Source organism: Miniopterus schreibersii (assembly GCF_964146895.1).
Source record: "Miniopterus schreibersii genome assembly, chromosome: 2".
In the NCBI taxonomy this organism is placed as follows: Eukaryota; Metazoa; Chordata; class Mammalia; order Chiroptera; family Miniopteridae; genus Miniopterus; species Miniopterus schreibersii.
In genome coordinates, this window is record NC_138102.1 from 159,436,316 (window position 1) to 159,456,883 (window position 20,568).

The 20,568-nt window shown below is 37.6% G+C and overlaps 1 protein-coding gene across 2 annotated transcripts in view; it reads right to left on the reverse strand.

The window, feature by feature from the left end:
- Positions 1-1,393: 1,393 nt before the first annotated feature.
- PDE3A (phosphodiesterase 3A) overlaps positions 1,394-20,568 on the reverse strand; it is a 262,353-nt gene continuing 243,178 nt past the window's right edge. For both annotated transcript variants that reach the window (XM_081127317.1, XM_081127318.1), the window contains exons 11-16: positions 17,785-17,898; positions 17,444-17,643; positions 15,664-15,867; positions 14,703-14,858; positions 12,762-13,011; positions 1,394-5,426 (exon numbers count right to left, since the gene is read on the reverse strand). In XM_081127317.1, coding sequence (XP_080983443.1) covers positions 5,185-5,426; positions 12,762-13,011; positions 14,703-14,858; positions 15,664-15,867; positions 17,444-17,643; positions 17,785-17,898 — 1,166 coding nt within the window. In that variant the 3' untranslated portion in view covers positions 1,394-5,184. The remainder of the gene's footprint in view (positions 5,427-12,761; positions 13,012-14,702; positions 14,859-15,663; positions 15,868-17,443; positions 17,644-17,784; positions 17,899-20,568) is intronic.

Consider the following 20,568-nt stretch of genomic DNA (forward strand, 5'->3'; position numbering starts at 1 on the left):
CGCAGCTCCTCAGTGAGGCAGAAATCCACGGATACCAACACCTGTCAAGGTTATCAACCTTAAAAGTATAACATGGAGAGTCTGGATTCTTTTTAGAGTCTTAGGCGTATGCCAAAAGCTAATTTTGTTTTCTATCTATATATCATTTTATATAGTTTATAGTCTTACCTGCATTAAAGTAATTTATACTGGATCAATATTTTTGAATCCAGAGATTAACCTTGAGTTCCAACAAAACAAATCCTTAATCTTCAATTTTCTCTCTTCAAACATGCTTAGCAACAAAAGGCCCAATTATTTTTGTCATCATTGTTAATCTGCTGTTAGAATGACTTGACAGTCAACATAAAGATCCATTTAAGTAGGGTGAAAGCACCTTTAGCTAAGAAAAAAGCAGCAGCATTTTAACAAATGGAATGTGTTAGGCAATAGCACAAATGGCCTAACATCCATGGGACATAATACAGACTGAAAAATATGTTTGTGTTCTTGCCTGACCATCACAGTTCTTTAGTGTGAAACATACAAATGCTTATGGAAACCTCAATTTAAGTCCTTTATCTAATGCACGGTTTGTTAAACTTACTCAGTGCTTATAGTTTGAGTAATTCACCCCCAATCAAATTTTCAGGAAGAATTTGAATATTTTCTAGAGGAACAAACTGATATGACTATAGAACCTAAAATTGGGTATTATTTCCCTCTGATTAGAAATTCTAAGAATAATTTAATTTTGGAATGCCCTTTACCTAGAACAGGCTAATCTGTCTCCTAAGTTAAAGTTTTCATTTTGTTGAACAAATTAGAAAAATGAACTGACAATATCAGCAAGTTCATAGTTTTACCTCATGAAAAAATCATGAGAAAAATGAAAGAACTAGAACAATGGTCATAAAGTATTTTACTCCTTGTTAGGAAAGGTGAAGGAAAGAAACTCATTTTGGTTAAAAATATACAGATATTTTATCTATCAATTATCTAGAGTTGAACTATTAACATTTAAAATTTGATTGATTTCCCCCGACATGCATTCAATAATACAAGGAGACTCCTGATTTAGTCTGGACTATGAAAGTTTACAGGACTGTTTGACTGGAGTTGACTTGGAGTCTTCTGATGGGTTAAAAGGCAGTTTACTTCTAAAGTGGCATATGCACTAGAAAAGGTATTAAGTAGGAATCAGAGTTAGGTTGGAAGAAAAGGAAGCTAAGACCCTTACTGCGGTTTTCATTATTATTTTAGAAATACTGAAAATGAAGACAGTGGAGATCCCCATACTGACACGGAAGCACCAAAATGACCTCCCAAAGTAGAATAGAAAATGCCTTTTTGATTGCTCCCTTCTCATTAGTCATCACTTGTTCATCACACAAATAGTTCACTTTGTAAAGCAGTCATTTCAAACTTTAAACTTTATTTACAACGATAATTTTCATATCTTTATTACTTAGAAAATAATTTATATTTTTTCCATCATTTAAACAAAGTATAGGCCTGAGTCTCACGCCTTTTGCACAGCTTTTACCTTCAAAGAAAGTTCTCTGGGAAGGTGACAGGGACATGGGGAAAGCGCAAACCAAGAGAGGCAGGGGACATGAGGAAATCACCATACATACATGTAATATGAACAGTCTACGCGACATGCAACCCCTTTTCTTTAGCTTTACTGGGGTTGCAACGGTTGGGATTTGTTCTGGAATTCCATCAAAATTGACCAGATAGAATTGGGTGTTCTGTTTTTAGAAAGTGGATATTTTCTTAAACATAACATGAAGAAATTTCTTCTCAGATGAAGACCAATATAGATATAGCCCTGTCCAGAACTACTGTCTTCTTTCCCACTGAGAACAAAACCAGGTCTTATATAAATGAGAAAAACAAATTTTATACTTTACAAAAACCCTAAAGTGGTGTTTTCACCAAAGAAACAGTATTTTAAAGGTTGGCTTAGATAGATAATTGGAAAGACATTCTATCAGCGTGCTGGAAATAACATCAACAACACTCTTATACCTGGTCTTTTCCTCAACAGAGAACCACCACTAGCATCATGGTTATCAGTTCCAACTTTTCCTACCATTGGTTTCATGGCTGTCATACAATTACCTTTTTCCCTAGATGGGCCAGAAATTCCTTCATTTGAAAGACCTGAGTTTATCTAATGGCACCTATAAATAGACTCACATAAAAATGTAGCAAATTGCAACAAATACACTTTAAGGAATTAAGCTCTGGAGTTGGAAGTGAACACAGTAATATTGCTGTCATCAAGGAGGGGGAGAACCTCACTGGCAGAAAGTACCTTTTTATGGCCCTGGGCATCCTTTGGGATGGACTGGGTATGAAAGCCACGGACTTGATGAATCTCCATTCCTTTATTTCAACTGACTCCTAGCTTTAATATACTGGTAATTTATTTTTGAAGAAAAAATCTTCAGTCTTCCTAGACTGATAAACACAATTCTGGATTGAAGAGGTTTTAACTACTTTGGCCAATATTATTTCATGTACCTTAAAACAAACAAACAGCCAGGCAGCCTGCTAAGACCTGTGCTCTGGCAGCCAGGCTGGCCCCTGCTTGGGGTCATGCAGCTTCTCCGTGGTCACCGACCCACCGCTGCTCTCCGGCCATTCTACTCGCTCCACACCGTGATTCTGCCTCGGCTTACGTTTAGTTCAGAGGCGTATGGCATTAGAGAAGGGGAAAGTTTAGTTTTGTTAAGGAATTAGACGTAAGAGGTATGTGAGTATAAACCCTTCTTTCCTTTCTCTTATTTGCGAGGGAAGGAGAATAGTGAAGCTCGCTGGGGAAATGTATTGACTCACAGTAACTTTTGCAAACATAAAGGCACACAGGCGATACTGAGAAAATGGAAAGCAACTCAGTAAGTCCGAAATGATGAAGGCCTGGTGTTCACTCAAAAAAAAAAAGCAATTATTCTTATTATTCAGAGTCTGCAACAATTTCATTCTTTCCATACTTTCCTGCTTATTGGGAAATTTGCCTTGAAACCATGTTATTTTTTAATTGTATTATCTCTGCCTTATTTGAAAAATGTCAGGAATTATTATAAAATCATTTATGGGGGAAAAATAACCATTTCTGAGAAACAAAGGCATTTTTAATGTAAACTCTTTTCTGTGACTTTGGAAGAAATAAAAAAAGGAAAAACCACAATCAAGATTTACTTAGAAGCCTGTTTAGACGATGAACAGGTCTGTATATAGTACTGAAGGAAGAGTTATAACCAAAAAGTGTTGGGAAATGGACACCGATGGTAAACATTCGGTGTTGTTTAAAAAAGTCTTTTGCTTGGGAGTCGACCCAAAAGTTAGCAAAAGTTACTAGTGAAAAAACATTCTTGCAGCATCCTCATTTAATTGGCATAAAATAACTGTATCAGATTATCATTTATATTAGAGTAGGTAGAAGAGTGGCTGTCCATAGACCTCCATGCAAATGAATCATCACTCTCTTACTGGGCTTGGAGATAGCTTCAATGTATAAAATGGTGATTAAAATATAACTTTATAAAAATGTTCACTTTCCCTTTTTTAAAAAAAAGTTTACTATCTACAGAAACAAAAAAATCTTTATATTTACATCAAGATAACTATTAATGACAAATATAATAATATGAAATAAAATATTGAAAGTGAGTATCAACTTTTTAAATAGAGGTTTGGCTCACAGCATAAACAAGTGTAGATAAACAAACCAAAAAAAAAAAAACCGACTTTCAATAATAGGCCCACTCCCCCGAAATCCTTCTATAATCTTCCCTGCCAAAAGAGGCATGGCAATGGGCCAGATTGCAGACAGAAGCTACCCCATCCCACAGCATGTGGAATACCACGACAGGGTTGGTCAGTGGGCCCTTTGCCACCCAAAAGCCAATCTTCAACAGCTGCCAAGAATCGGGCTTTCACTAAGTCAACAAACACCAAACCCTAGGTTGAAATTTTCCCCTTCATCTCTCGCACAGTTTCTGTTTGCCTTCCTTTCTTTTTCTGCTTTCTACCACGCACATTTTGTAGCAGATTAAGACGCGGGAGGTCACTGTAAAGAGCGATTCCCCAGGTGTTCTCTAGAAACCTTTTAGAATTCTCACCTGATTAAAAGACTTGACTCCAGCTCCTTCCTAGGTGTTTATGCATAAAGAATGCCATCCCCTTAAAGGGTGATTTGATCTTAGGTGACAGACATACCCACAGACAAACAGCTCCTATACATTCAGTAGGCGAGTAGATTGGAAAAATGCCTCAGGCTTCCACATGGAAGGCTGGTGATAGAGAGCCTCTAAGTGGTGTTTAGCAGTAGTACCATTCACATGGCCTTCACACCCAGCCCGTGAACACCCCTCCCTCTGCAGAGGGACCTTGACTGAAGCCAAATGGAGGGAGGCATTTGGAATGGCTGCCTCTCAAAGACACTCCAGAGTGAACTTGCCTCCGTTTACTCACGTGTGGAGTCATCTGCTGGTGGAATTCTATAAACTACTCACCACAAAAATCTCTCTTTACATACACACAAGCATACATACCCACAAACACCCCTTCACTCCTCTCTCTCTCTCTAACACACACACACACACACACACACACACACACACACACACACACACGACGTTGGCAGGATGTATGAGAATTCAACTAATTCTCTGGAACGTTCATCCCTCAGTACTAAGAGCAAAAGCTTCTTAGTCGTAACCTACATTGCCTGCCCTGTTCCTTGCTAAGACTCACCATTTCCTTTGTTTGCCTTTATTTTTCTTTCATGATTTATTATATCACAGTGACCACTATATATCTTAATATGAATGTTACTAAGTTGTGGAGCCAGTAATTCTGGCTTTCAGTGTGTGTGTGTGTGTTTGTGTGTGTGAGTGACTGTGTTTTACATGTATTTACGTGAGAGCTTATATACACACACACATATATATTTCTTCCTTTAAAAAATCCTTAGAAGCTGGTGTTGCAATGTGAAAGCTTCTCTGAGCGAGAGTTTTTAACCATGCACCTCACTGTAAAAATAAACACATAAAATGCGAAGACTCCCCAAATGTAATAGCCATTTGCCCATCTTCTTGTATTTCTACAGTGTTGTGTCTAAGTGTTGTGCTGGCTTGGAAAGAGTCTGTGACAAGTCACTCGGTTTGGAGACAGAGCTCATTCTACCCATTGTCACTGGTTTGGCTTTGGGGTGAGGGTCTCCTCTCCTCTTGGCTTCCCTTTTTCTTCATCTTCTTCTCTGATGGCCTGGATGTGTTCTGAGGGATGCTGCTGGGGAGACTGGTCTGGGGACTGATTTTCAATTCCTGCCAACCTCTGTTCCTCTTCGATGACTTTCTTCCACATCTGGTGGTTCTGCACGAGGTGCTGAGTTATTTGGCAGTAGATTTTCCTCCTTTTGAAAGTTTTCTTTCCTGAGAAAACACCAAATTATAAGACTGCTTACTTGTGTGTTGAATACAACAGTTATTTCTTATCACATTATTAATAGGAATTAGGTACCAAATGGATATATATATCACTTGACTTGTATATTGTAATAATGCCATTTCTGAGAATGGGGAAATAAGAGGAAGAGGGCAATCACCATTAATACAGCATTGAGATAGAACTCTGAACAGTAGTTAATATTTGGTATTATCCAATACAAGGTTCTGCTTGTATCTTGATATCAGTCCCACACCTTCAGACTCTCAAGACTTTTCACCAAGATGACTGAAGTAACTTCTCACTATGTCTTCCTTTATTTTGTCAACTAGTTCCGCTCACAAAAGTCTACAAGATTGATTTCTTTAATGAGGTTCTGATGTTACTGCTCTGCTTCATGTGGACTAAAAAATTAATTTCAAACTCATCTCAACGTCTTCCCAGAAGCTGGAACAAAAACACTTTTGCAGTCTTCCTCCACCTGCAGCCTGGTTTCTATCTGTACTTACCTGCTCTCTTTTATGTACATGCACTGAACTCTTCTACTTTTGAGCCGATAAAGCCCCTCCTTCTGAAATGCTCTTCTCAGTAACTGAAAATTCATGTCCATTTATTATTTGGAGATCCAGTCACATTTCCTTGAATTTCTCTTCTAAGTAAAATCTCTCGTTCTCTCTCTCAGACTCTCTTGTCACTCCACATATGCTTCTCCGAGTAGACAGTATTTCCCATTTTCTTTTTTCCTTTCTCATTCTCATTTTCATTTTTTCTGGTAACTGCATATCCAAAACCATTAAGGGGGACTCTCACCCCTTCTTTCGGTTATGTAGTTCTGGAAAAGGTGGTCAAATTCTACTTCCCCACCCGTCTCCGACAACACAGCTGTGTCCTGGTGACTGGCCAGTGCGCAGGTATGGAACCCAAGTCAGGCCTATCAGAGTCCTTCCCTGGGACTTTTCCCATTGGCACAGCATGGGTATGAGGTCAAGGAGTGGGGACTGGAGGCCTTTTCTTCTCTGCTGATGTATTTGGAATGAAGTTAACATGGAGCTGGCTATAATTCCAGCTTCATGGAGAAGGCAAGACTGAAAGAACAAGCTGTCAGGCAGGTGAGTCAGAGACAAGAACAGGGGCAAGTAAGCTCTAATACCAGCCAACATTATGTTTACATGAACCAATAATTTCCCTTTTGCATATACTCATTTGATTGAAGTTTTGTCACGGATAACAAAAACAATGTCCTAAATAATGTACATCCTCTAAGGCACTTATCTTATTCTCATATATTCCAGCTCCTTTATTAGACTATAGACTCTCTGAGGGAGCTTGGTAAAGATCTGCACAGATCTTATACATGACAAGGCTCCGCAAATATGCATTTAATAAATAAACAGATGACAGTTACTTGTGTCCAAACAATTTAATGTTTTCAATATGAAGTGCTAAAGACAATTTTCACAGAATTGCATGTCTTGATTGAAGAAATGTAGTAAAATCAGTTTCAACAAAAGAAACATGATGTTTCAAATAATTTGCATTAATGTCATAATTCACTATTTAAGCTTCCAATTCCTTATGTATTTATTAAGCACCTAATTTGTACCAGGTGTGCTCACTGATAGGGGAGACAGATATCATGGTTGCCAGCATGGAGCTTTTACTCTAGTGGGAATAGAGAGAGTGAACAAGCTACAATTATATTGAGTCTTACAAAGTCTTTGAAAGGTAGCAGACAGAGAGGGAAATGTCTCAGCTCGAGGATACTGCATGGTGATGGTGGCTTGGACGAAGATGGGGATAATGGAAATGAAGACAGATAAATGTGAGACAAGACTTTGGTAACTGATGAGATGTAGCAAATAAAGAAGAGGGGAGGAGCCGTGGCCAGAGAGGCTCAGTTGGTTGGAGCATCGCCCTGTGCACCAAAGGGTCACCAGCTCGATTCCTGGTAGGGAGCCCTGTGGGAGGCAACCAATCGATGTTTTTTCTCTCCCTCTCCCTTCCTCTCTCTTTAAAATCAATAAAAACATATCCTTGGGCAAGGACTTAAAAAAAAAGAAATGAGAAAGAAGAGGGAGGAATCAAAGACAACCCTGAGCTGCCTGGCCCGAGCAGCTGAGGAGGTGGTGGTGTGATGCACTGGGAAAGGGAATGTTAGAGGAGTGGATCTGAGGGCCACGTTGAGCATAAAGGATCCAGGAGACCTAAAGTGCAGTGGTAAAGTAGGCAGCTGATCTTGACCTTCGCAGAGCGCTCTGTTCTCTCCTAAGCCACCAGAATATAACTTAACTCTCAGTATCTCCATCTGGGTGACTGTTTTAGACTTAGGAAAAGAATTTAGAAATTAGGCTAAGACCCTGCCATTAGACTGTAAAGGTCCCTGTGGAAATAGGCTATTTCCCTCTTTTGTATGTATACTCACGAAGCCCTGGCCTTTAGTGTGTATTCAGTAGAAGTTTAGTAAATGGATCATGTTCTCTCTAGTTTCTGTTCCACAGTTCCAAGTGAATGATGAGGTATTGATAACTGATAAAAATAATAATGGTACGAAAAAGTGGTCCACAGGAAATTCTGATCTACATTAAAGAATCAACAGTACAAGTAGTAATGATTTATAATGTAGAATCTGGAAGAAAGAAGAGGAGGAGGAGGAGGGGAAGAAAACAGTAACAATAGCAAAAAAGAAAAAAGAAAAAAAGGCAATTGCTTTGAGGTGTGCCTCCTAGCTCTCTTGGAGGTCATACACCAAGAGTTTTGTGGCAGTGCTAACGATTGCTATAATGGTTTCATTTTAACTTACCACGGCAATTTCTTGCACTTCAAAGGACAAGATCATTTTTTGAAACACAGTGCAGAAAAAGGACATGAAATAAAATCATCTTGAATTACTTTCAAACCATACAGACATATAACAAAACCGATTAAATGCTGGGGCGAATGGATAGAGGCAGAATCTTAAGCAAGAATTGAAAAAAATATTTACTGTAGTCATTATTTTATTCACGAAATGGACCCATCAATCAAACCTATATTGACCACCTACTGACAGTTCTCTGAATGCTATGGAAACAACGACCAATTTGTACTCAGAGCTTCTACAATCTATAGGAGAGAAAGCCAAGAAGACAAAAATGAAATAGATATGCTATGTTTTATAATATACAGATGCGCCTGACCAAGATGGCCTCAACATCCCTTCAGCTTCAATAAACTTCAGATAGGTTTTTTCCAGACTATAGGTCTCTGACCAACCTTTTCTTAGAGCATTTACTTCATAAAACTTGAAATTGCTAATTCTTTATCTATCCCCTTGTAATATATATGTTTTTCCCCAGCCTCTAGCCAGTTTTACAACTTGGAAACATCTTCCTCAAGGACCTGGGAGCCTAACTTCAGTAAGCACCAGTTAGCAACACACATGGCCTAAGTGACCAACTCCTCTAAGGTCCTCCAGTACTTTGTCACTCATTCACCCCAGCACTTAAATCTCTCTTGCCTTTGCTTCAAGGGAGGTGAGTTCAACTTTTCTTCCCTATTGCAATGGTCTTGAATAATGTCTTCCTTGCCATTTTTAACAAGTATGTGGTACAGTTTACTTCCGACATGTCAAACCAGAGTGAACAAAAAACTCAACCTACAGGGGAACAAGTAAGATTTTTTTCAAAGGACATGACACCTGAGCTGAGATGTAAATCATGAGAATTAAATACAGTAGGTGAAGAAAGGGCTGGTAGCATTCCAGGCAGAGTGACATGCATGCCTACGGGCACGGGGATGGGGCCCTCACATGACATCGATTTCTTCATTTGAAAGCTTCTCAACAAGGGCAATATATATATATTTAAATTTGAATTTTTAAAATCAAAGTTAATAAAATATATTAATACATTAGGTTTTTAAAAGCAAATCTCTAAAATAATCTTCTACTAAAGCCATTTACTTGTCTATTTCTACTTTGTTTTTGTTGTAGTTTAGTACAAATCAGTTTCTGCTGGGAAATTTTAAAAGGTTAACATATTTTTTATCCTAATGTTTCGAATCAAGGGAGTTACAGGTGGCCACTGGCAGCAGGACAGACTTGCATCACAGTTATAGGAAACACTCTACTGTGCAAGGTGACGATTCTGTCTAAAATTTATACACATTCACAGCAGGGCATTCATAGGGAAGAAACTAACAAAAAGCTCAACTTTTTCCCTTTTCCTTTCAGGGCAGCCCCCATGAGAGCAGCTGTTCTCTTATTAATGCTGTTGAACATTAGCAATAAACCTCCCTGGAATTAGACTGAATGAGGTGACGTAGAAGAAAGTTTGTACCAAATAAATTTGCGTAGATTAGAGTCTGCAGGTGGTCTAAAGCATGCTTGTATTGGGAGCCAAATTGTTCAGCACTGGAACCTTTTGAACCAAGAACAAAGAGCCTTTCATTGCTCAAATTCTAAATGCAGCTTAGTACTTCATTAGAAACCTCTTAGTTCACTGCAGGAATCTTTCAGATTTAATTATGAGGTAGGGAAAAAGCCTTCTTTCCGTAGGATACCATATTGAAACATTTTATTCTATGTTTCCTGGGAGGTCTCCAAGTTTTACAAATTGCTGAAGTTATCAGTGCATATTTAATTTAAGTCTAAATTTCAGGCTAAATCAAGTTAACCATCACAGTCGATATCAATTCTGAAATTAAAACAACAAGAGTAAATAGCAGTGGAATTACAAATGAGGAGGCTTGGATTTCCTTTCTGGTTCTGCAGAAACCATCTACACACCTTGGAATATTACTTAAATTTCTGAGCCTCAGTTTGGTATTTTGTAAAAGGAGGCAGCTGAACTATATGATCATCAATTCCCCTCCCATTTCTAAAATTCAATTACTCCATGCAGCCATTTTTTATGAAAAACTAACACTTTATCATTTTCTTGGTTATAAAGGAATACTTCAAAGATAATTTTTCAAAGGTTATGGTATCAAATCATTGTTGGCGGATCCTTTAAATTTTAATATAAGGCTAGCTTACCCTTACAAGTCATTAGTAGACAATCCAGAGAATTATCATTCCTGCTTTAGTGAGCTTGATAAAAACGGGAAGGTCAGGAGAGTAACACATTAGAATCTGGAAGTCAAGTGGCAACCCAACCTTACAAGCACACACATGAATCAAATCGAGTATGTGTCTCATTCTGGGCTAGAGCCAATGTTGACAAGTTGAGCTTGTTAAACTTCTGGGCCTAAATTCTTCAATTCTTGATGCCTGGACTGTGTGTGTGTGTGTGTGTGTGTGTGTGTGTGTGTGTACATGTGTGTGTGTACGTGTGTGGTGTGTGTGTGTGTTTTGCAATGTGTTTGAGTTCAAACAGCAATCAGGGTCCATGGGAAAAAGACTTTGTAGAAGCAAAGCTGACCCCACTTTCCAATATCAATCAGTGAAAAACTGCCCTGTCTTTGGTCAGATGGCAAATTATCTGGTTTTCTGGATGAAAAGTAAAAACAAAACAAAACAAAAAAAACTAATGCCTGTTTATTAAATGAACAAATGAATAAATAACTCATGAATCCCAAATCTTGATGCCAATCTCTAAATTCCCAGATCAGCACAAAGTTTCGAATGGAAATCTTTTTATAAGCACCAGAGAAATAAAATATAATTACTCTGATAATAGAATATTGAAGGGGAAAAAACTTTTATTCCCCCCATTCTGTACCAAAGTTAATATTCAGGATAGAACTTAAGCAAAAATCTGACCTAAAGCCAAACCTGCATAACCCTGTCTCTATAGTTAATAATGACCTCTTATCTATGCTTATGTGAGCCTACAACCAGGCACTTATATAAGGGAAATATAGGTTGATGCCCATGTTAGAAAATCGCCTTACTGGACAGCTGAAATGAACTAAGTCATGCATTTTCCCGACTGCTAAAAAATAGGAACAAATGATCAGAATGTCTTTCCCTGGTAATAACTTTGGTAAGGGCTTTGAAAAGATTAATATTAAGGTTGCATGTTCTTTATCTATGAAGGCAGATAGAAACCATACACTATATTCTCATGAACACAGGAACAGTATTGTGCAATGTTACTCTAAGAGTTATGGGTTTTTCTATTAGGGCCTCCTCCTTACGTCAGGAGAAACAGCAGGGCATATTTCACAACATGAAGAAAAAGAACCTGTTTTTATAGTTAATTAAAGTGATTAGAATGGGTACAGTGTGCAGTCCAAGTCCATGACCAGATGTAAGCTCTTCTCATTGTCCCTATTGCCACTACCTCAGTCCAAAGCCACAGTCATCTCTCACTTGGGTAATTTCAGCAGACTCTTAACTCATCCCATTGCTCTTATTTCCTTCTATCCCAAACTCAAGAATATACTCAATATAGCAGCTAAAATGTAAGTTGAATCAACAAACACTTCTGCTCAAAACCTCTGATGGCTTCCCACCTCAGTCAGAGTAAAAGCCAAACTCCATACTGTGATCTGCAGAGCCCTCCCTGCAAACCCCACCTCATCTAGCCCCCCACTCTCTTTCTGTTGCTCTCCCACCCCCCCCCTTCTCTGCTTCAGCCACCCACTCTCCTGAGGCTCCTTGAACACCCAGCCAAGCCCACCTCAGGACCTTTGCACGGCTTGCTTTCCCCTCCCCTTGGAAGGTTCTTTCTATATCTATCTTTGTGGGTCACTCCTTCACTTCTTTCAGGTCTTTAAAAATTTTTTTAAATCTCTCTTTCTTATTTAGATCTTCCAATGCCACCTTATCTAAATTTTTAACCTTTTAATTTTATATCCTCTTACCTTTTTAAAAAACTCTAACATTTATCAATACCTAACATACTTTGATTTACTGATTTATCTTGCTTACTGTCTGCTGACCCCCCTAGAACATAAGTCTAAAAGGGTAAGGATTTATCTGTTCTTTTGTGTGACTTGTTCACACCTCTGTCTTCAGTTCCCGGCGGAATGCCCGCCACAAGCAGGTGCTCAGTAAATACCTTCTGAATGAACGAGTGGTTGCTGCCCCCGACCAAGCTGACAGAAGCCTAGAGTTTCTGTATATGGTACCTGCTAGTCCTTTCATCTCTGAATCATTAAGATACTCTGAGGAGTAGACTTTGACTATTTAATTTCCTTTTTACTTCATGACAGAGAACATATCGTTGTATGAACATGGGATTATAGAGCCCATGGTCTTTCACTTCTCTTTTTATGAGATTGGGTAAGGGGGGGTCTCTCCATAATCAAACACAGCAGATGATATTTGGACTCAAAAGTATGTAATTCACAGAAAGCATGAGACTCATCTGAACCTAGAAAGGGATCTGATAACTTACTTGGAGACTCGTTATTTTCACAGGTTTCCTCTTCATCGGCCGCCGCCTCCTCCTCCTCCGGGTCATCGGTATCTCCCGACTCATCGCCGTCTTCCACCCATTTCCCTGGCATGAGTCCCGCAGAGTCATAGGAGTTGCACAGCGGGCCCACGATGTGCGAGATAAAGGATTCCTGGAGGTTGGCCAGCTGAGGGGCAGAGCGGTCCATGAAAGGGCTTATCGGGAGCCCCAGGCTGGCCTCTTCGTCGCCCTAGAGACAGGGAGTTAGCACGAGTGGTGAACCAGAAGGGCAAACGACAAGGGAAGTCAACATTCAACACTCTCTTAGCATCTAAAATTTGCAAATGTGCAAGAACTTAGAAATTCATGTGTGAGTTCCCTCTTTATTGATGAGATCCTACTCAAATTACTAAGATTCCTCTAGAAATGCCTTGTTGCCATTTACCCCTCTTTTGATGAGGTTTTGGCCTTTGATCAAGGGGAAGAATACGAAATGGTTTAATGTCTCAGTAGATGATATTTCTTATGCTATTAGTCAGTGTGCCTTATATTAGAGTATAAATGCATCATAAAACCAATGCTAGAAATAATTATCAAGCAAATATACAATCCATTACGCTTTCCTTTTATGCTTTGGCTGCCAGAAATCTTAAAATACTATATTGCTCAATTAAAGTTGCTACTTTATCCTAGCTTTCGGTTGAATTACATCTTCTGTGAATACATGATTTCTATATTCTTATTTACCTATATGTTAAATTGGATCATTCTATAAGTGTTTGTCTTTTGAACAGTTTCAAATCTTTCTGGAAAAAAAATCAGATTGTTAACCATGAAGAAATATACCGATATATCAACAATGTTTATGTCTGTGTAGTGGAATTACTAAAAGTGAGTTTTCCTTTTTTTTTTATATTTTTCTTGTATTTCAATATTTCAGGATTGATTATGAATTAACCTCATCCCTAAGAAAAGTAATACATTATTTTCTAGAAGCACAGGCCTTTTATTGTACATATAAATCTTGTGAGTAATATCCATCAAAGTTCTTTCTAATCTCTCTAAATATGTCCAGACAATTTACTTATTAAGATGCCTCATCAGACTTCTGGATGCCTTTTATAATACAAGTTTCTTTCTGACATTGACCTGAAACCTAACTCCCCACAAGTTCTATGAACTGATTATACTCATATCCTTTTTGGGGAAGCAGAGAGGAATCTAATGTTTCTTATAAACCATCTGTCAAGTACTTCACATAATCCTAAATTTGTATGTCTTTTAAGTATCTAAAGTTAGTTATTGTATCACCTCTATTTTTCCCCAGGCTTAATATCTTCACTTCTTTTAATATCTTCATGGCCTTTTATGTCACTGATTCCTGTACTTTCCCCAGGCTCCGCTACCTCCAGGTGCATCTTGAGTGGCTCCACAATATGAAACACAAAGTTTCCAGGATCATGTGGCTCATGCAGGGTAATATGGAGAAGACGCCCTCACTCTGACATTTTGGTGGTAGTTCTTTGTGCTAACCCTCACATTATCATGTCAAGTAAAATGCCTATTTTTGAAGCTTTTTCATACGCTGTGGTTATAAACTCTATTAGAAAAGTAAATAAGCTTGACCTGGTACATATTCATATATTTAAATTTAAATTGACTTCTATTATAATGAATTTGTAAAAGGACAATTTCAGCGGTCTTTCTGATGTCTCTTTTACTTCAATGTCTTCTCTCAAAAAACTTGCAAGTAACTTTACCTTAGAGTTTTTATGGTTATAATTTAGTCCAAATTTTTTGGTGATTTTTTTATCCTGTGATTAAAATTGGCCAGTGCATTTTCCACTGCTAGGGTGAGTGTGAAATAGATTTATCAGACTCAAAGCCTCTGGAAGCTTTGGAGAATTTCTGAGCAGCCTAAGTACGGATTAAATCAGTTACCTGTTCGTAAAATTCATTGACAATACCCTCTGTCCACTGAAGATGGAGCTCTTTACTTTTAGCTGGCCCATTGATATCGGCCAACTTTATACACATTTGACAAACTAGCAGACGATCGTTTTCATTGGTCCAATCTATTCCAACATCATCATTTACCTGTTTGAGGAACAAAGTCAAATGTGTTTTACCTCAATGAAAGCAAAAGTTGAACAGAAGAGTAAACAATACAGTAAATATTTATTGTCTTACTACCATGTGGAGATCAGAATATCAAGTAATGAGGACTTTCTCAGCTATTTAAAATAATGTTACTGGCGTGCATAAATTAATAGTAAAAACAGTTCATCAAAAAAATAAAATAACAAGTGATAATTATTAATTATGTAATTGAAAACAAATGCTATTTAAAGACAATAATGTGGTGGAGGCCTGCAGGGGGGCGGGAGCTGGTAGAGGGGATCAATGGGGGAAAAAGGGGGGCATCTGTAATATCAACAATGAAGATCAATTTAAAAATATAATAAATAAATAAAATTAGCATATGTTACCTATTACTATTACAATAATGTAGCTATAAATAAGAAATTTTCCTGAATTAACATTTGAGCATTTATATTTGACATATGAAATTTTGCTTCAAGGTTTTGACTTTCCCACTGCCAGATAATTTATGTTCACATACCACAGACATGGAAGCAAATTAATTCAAACAAAACACAATGACAGAATTCCATTATTTCCCTGTAACACAAAGTATAAAATATATAGACAGCACCTCAACCTCTCAAGTTCCTAGATTAGGATTGATGCCTATTTATCTGCTTCTGGTTAAACATTTTATTGCATTTCATTTTCACACTGGACATATGAGAGGTGATAGCAATGCGTTTTGTTGAATACTTCAGTTCCATGACATCTTTCCATGTGGCCATAAAATAAAAACTGGTATAAATCTAGTTACCTTGGCATTAAATTTGGCTACAAAGTCAAAGTGTTTCTTCAAGTCAGTGGCCAAAATTGCTTCAATGACAAGGAAACGGAAATGCTTAAATTCCACATGGTCAAGGTTAACTAAGAAGTTATACTCTGGCCGGGACATGAAAAGATTCCATGCAGCAGCTGCGTGATGATTCTCCAGGACTGAGCGGTCATTGTAGAGCACCGCCTAGGCAAAGAAGGGAGAGACGGAAGAGTTCAGTTTTTTAAGTTAAAAAAATTACAAAAACAAAGGAGAATATTCAATGATTTCAGAATTTTCTTTTTTTCATGGAACACAGAAATGTAATCTTGTGATTGCTGGTTATTAAGAATAACTTACTTCTATACATCAATTGTTAATTACTTTTTGGTTAAATTTCCTTTTTTGTAAAATAAAGATAATATACTTGAAACTTTATTCCAAACATTTCTAAGTAAGGGGCTTAGTGCTAAATTTTTATCAGATTTCTTTGCAGGGCACAGGAATTTAACCATATAAATATGCAAATGTATTCATATGCCTAAGAGGTAACTCAACTACATCTTGCATCTGGAATAAGAATGACCTCCTCTTAATTAAACATATAACTAATAAAGAGGAATGAAATCCCTGAGAAGCCCATGATTTAAAACATTCTCACCTCACAATCAGCGATAGGAAATATCACCCTTTATCACTAAAATTGAAGGAATATATAACTGTCTAGTTGTTTGTAATTGTCTAACAATGCTGAGGGAAGGCCCAGAAAAGGAAGTTACATAAAAAAATGCTTGAAGACTGTGATAGAGGATACAGAAAAAAAGGGGCATTGGGACAAAAGGACATTCTTATTGAGGTAAGTAGAAAGCCTTATATGTACAGAACAGTTTGAACAGTAAATGCTGCCGGCCAGAGGATTTGTATAACTTTATTAAAAATAATTATTGTGTTTAAAGGGCACATTGAAGTAAATTAAAGTAGGTAGTCAGGAAAAAACCAGAATATTTTTACTGTATATAGATTAAAAGAAAATTCTAGACTAGTATATAAGACAGGAAGTGGAAAATGATGGGAGTGGGGTAAAAAACAAGCAAACAAAAAAAGGCAAGAAAAAAGAAGAGGATTGGATTGGCCTCTACACCCTTTAGAAAGAAAAATAGGCTTTTGGGAGCTTTAATGACATGGGTCCAGCTGATTAAATCAAGGAGAAGCTTGCAGGGTTTAACTGTATAAATGATAACTAGAAACTTAGTGACTAATTTTAACTTAAATGTAAATATATGCTAAGATGCACTTCTTTAAAGTTATCGTTTTTGGAATACTAGGTTCAGGGAAAAATTTCCCTCAAATGAAATAAATTAAAATTTACCTCCTACTAACCAATAAAGTACCATAAGAATCATAACTGTTATTATGAATATATTTCAAAGGAATGGGATTTATGTACAAAGAAGCCTTGCATTCTTAGAAGTCCAAAAAGATTTGGTTCTCTAATCTTTTCAGAAAGGGACTTCTGTACAGGTTGGATTTGCTTTCTTGAAAAAGCTCATTAACATGAATTCAAGTAGTTTTTTTTTTTCCTTAGAAGAAATTGAGAAGGGATCCCCATGGGTAACAAAGCTGTATCCTGTCATTAATAATTTGGAAAAAACCATGCTGTCTTTTCAAAGTTAGCATGGTATCTAAGAATTTTATGTCAGGGCCAAATATAGTTGGGCTCATATTTCTTCAGAGAAATCTTTCAGTTGAATTTTTTTCTCCTAATCAAAACAGACAGAGTTACCTGAGGAGCACTGGTTGCAACCAGGAATGCATTAGTCCTTCCTGGGTGGTCATAGTCGTGCATGGCCGCAGCCACATACAGCGCCATCAGCTCTAAGGCGGGGATATTTCCAGACAGACACCCGTATTTATCATCCGGCACACTATACATTTTTGAGAACACATATCCCATGTGTCCATGTGTAAATCCACTGTCAGAATCTGAAAAAAGAAGAGGAAAGTAATAGAGATTTTTAAAAAGAATGAAATTGATATCATTTATCTTAACCCCCCCCCCCTTAAAAAAAAGTACTCTTTTATTCCCATAGTTCACAAAGGAGCACAGATGCACTTAGCAGGTACCTGAATCACTTGCTGATCCATGATCATTAATCACAGTTGAGAGGCCTGGAATAGGCTGTGTAGTAAGATACCAAACAGCATGTAAGACGTCAGTAGCATGGATTCTGTTATGATCTATAACCAATGCAAAGGAACAGTCATTAATTTGTGAACTTTGGGGTCCAAGGACTAAGAGTGCCATCTACTGGATAAATGGCTCAGTCTTAACATTTTAATACCCCAGTGAATGCCAGCTAAACATCTAGGACAAATATTATTTGATTACTCTTCCATTATTCCATAATATATACAGTAACAAGAAAAAATTACTCAATGTTCTTTATGCATGTAGATGTCTGAAGTAGAAAAATCTGTATCCAGAGAATATCAGAAACCTAATGTATATAGGAAACTCCCTATGTGAAACAACTCTAAAGTCTACTTTTGTACTTATTTCCACGCTTCTGTATAAGGCTGTGCAGAGGATTAGAATAAAGGCAGACCCATGACATACTTCAACTGGTCAGACCAATGGTCTATACCACTCAATATTTCATCTCTGTTGAATGGCGCCCAAATATGATCTGTGAATAGAATATAGTATTTTTCTGTAATCAAACTTAAAACACTATAACAAAAATGAATCCACAAAGCAAAATTAAAAACCAAAATCAATAATGTTCTCTGATCTAGAAATTCTGATTTGGGACTACAGTTCTAGGAAATACCTAAAATGAGAAATAAATACCTCTTTATACAATAATGTACGGAGTGGGGCCATTTAGAAGAGTAAAACTATGGGGAAACCAAATCCCCTGGTAATAATGTCATTATCATGGGAAGGGGGGTCTATTTTATATACAGGTCAGCTTCTATTGGACAGTAACCAAAGGCCCAGTCCTCTCCTGGCCCATCTTCTTTTTTTGGTGCAATTCTTCTAAGGTTTTCTCTTGTTTATCTAGCCCTCCTCATACTTCATTGGTGGGTATGCTTTGTTATAAATGTGCTTACTTTCCACATTTTGTTTTTGCTGACCAACCAGGGTACAGTTTCCTTCTCCAGTACAACCATGCACCATTTAACGACAGGGATTCATTCTAAGAAACACATTGTTCGGCAATTCTGTCACTGGGAACATCGAAGCGTGCACTGACACCAACCTAGATGGGACAGCCCCCTACTCACCTAGGCTATATGGGATACCACCATCAGATAGGCGGTCCGTCATTGGCCAAAATGTTGTTATGTGGCATATGACGATATAACATATTACATCTCTGAGTAATAGTGAACAGATGAGGGGGAGAAAAAACAGAAGAGAAAAAAAATGTTAATGGGAATTTGAGAGGGAGAAAGGAGAAACTATGACATCTGTGGCCTTGGCAGCACACAGGGGATGCGGGTAGATGACGCCCATTTCCTACAATTCTGGCAACTCTTAGGAGTCAATCTTTTGGTGAGTGGGTCATTCAGTTGAGGAGCTGGGTGAGGGATTGAGAGATGTCTTCATAAAAGCTCTGAGAAACAGACCTCCTGTCACTGCCAGGGGTGAAGGCTAATATTATCTAGTACTTCAAAGAACAATTTTATTAAAATTGGAGTTTATATCTCTGTGTATAGACTATCTCAAGGGATTCAGGACAATTATATTTTTTATGTTTATACCTGTGTCGTGGGCAAAGTTGATCATGCTACAAGTTTCTGGATTTAGGTCGGATCTGATTTTGTCTCTGCTCTGATATTTATTACCTGTGTTACACTGAATGAGTTACTTCAAACTCTAAGTCTCATTTCCTTATCTTAAAAGATGAAGGTAATAATAATCCCAATTTCATAGTACAGTTGTGAGAATTACAGAAGGGAACATATTTTATTTTATTTTTTAATTCACAACCAAGGGCATGTTTTTATTGATTTGAGAGAGGGAAGAAAGGGGGGTGGAGAGAGAGAGAGATCTATCTGTTGCCTCCCGTAGGAGACAATGCTCCAACCAACTGAGCCACCCGGCCGGGATGGAAACATATTTCTAGTGCCTGATACGGTAAGCTTGTAATGAATGTAAATATCGTTCACATAAAATAAATTATTGCTGTTAGAACAGGATGGTGAATTAGCACAGATCACCAGTTTTCTCTCGATGATGTGTAAGAATAGAATTACAAAACTGAAACAAAAGCTATGCTAAGTCCCGGAGGAGGGAGAAGGCAGTGATGACCCAAGAGAGGAGCAAGTGGTCGCCTGGGCAGAGGATGCCACTGTGTGGGGGTACCCTGGGAGAGAGCTTCTGAGAGTGCTTTTCCCTGCTGCGTGCAAGTAACTGCCATTAATTCTGCTAGCCATGGACACCTGTGCATGCACCCAGTATCAGGGTGCTGGTAGAGTTTGTTTGGGGTGAGAAATAGACAATGTCAGGTACAGGAAAATTATTTTAAAACCTAGATTCTTTAAATTTTGGTGAGGGTTCTGAGTACAAATTTAAAAGCTTTCACATTTTCCTCTCTTCTTTTGGAAAACATTTAAAGTGTACTTGGAAGTAAAAGGAAATTTAGTTTCTAAAATTTTAGGTCATTGTCATATTAGTGTTAATTTAACCTTATTTTGGTTACTCAGGCTTTTTTCATTTAGTTGTGGATTTATTTAGCTAGAGTTGTTAGAAATATAGTTCTTTAGCAGTAAATATTAAAAGTAGACATACAACAAATTTTTATGTGTGATAATTACAATTAATGACAAACAAAGCTTTTAATCATTGCCCATATTAGTATAAATTTACAACCCTACCACATGCAAGGTATTATTATTTAA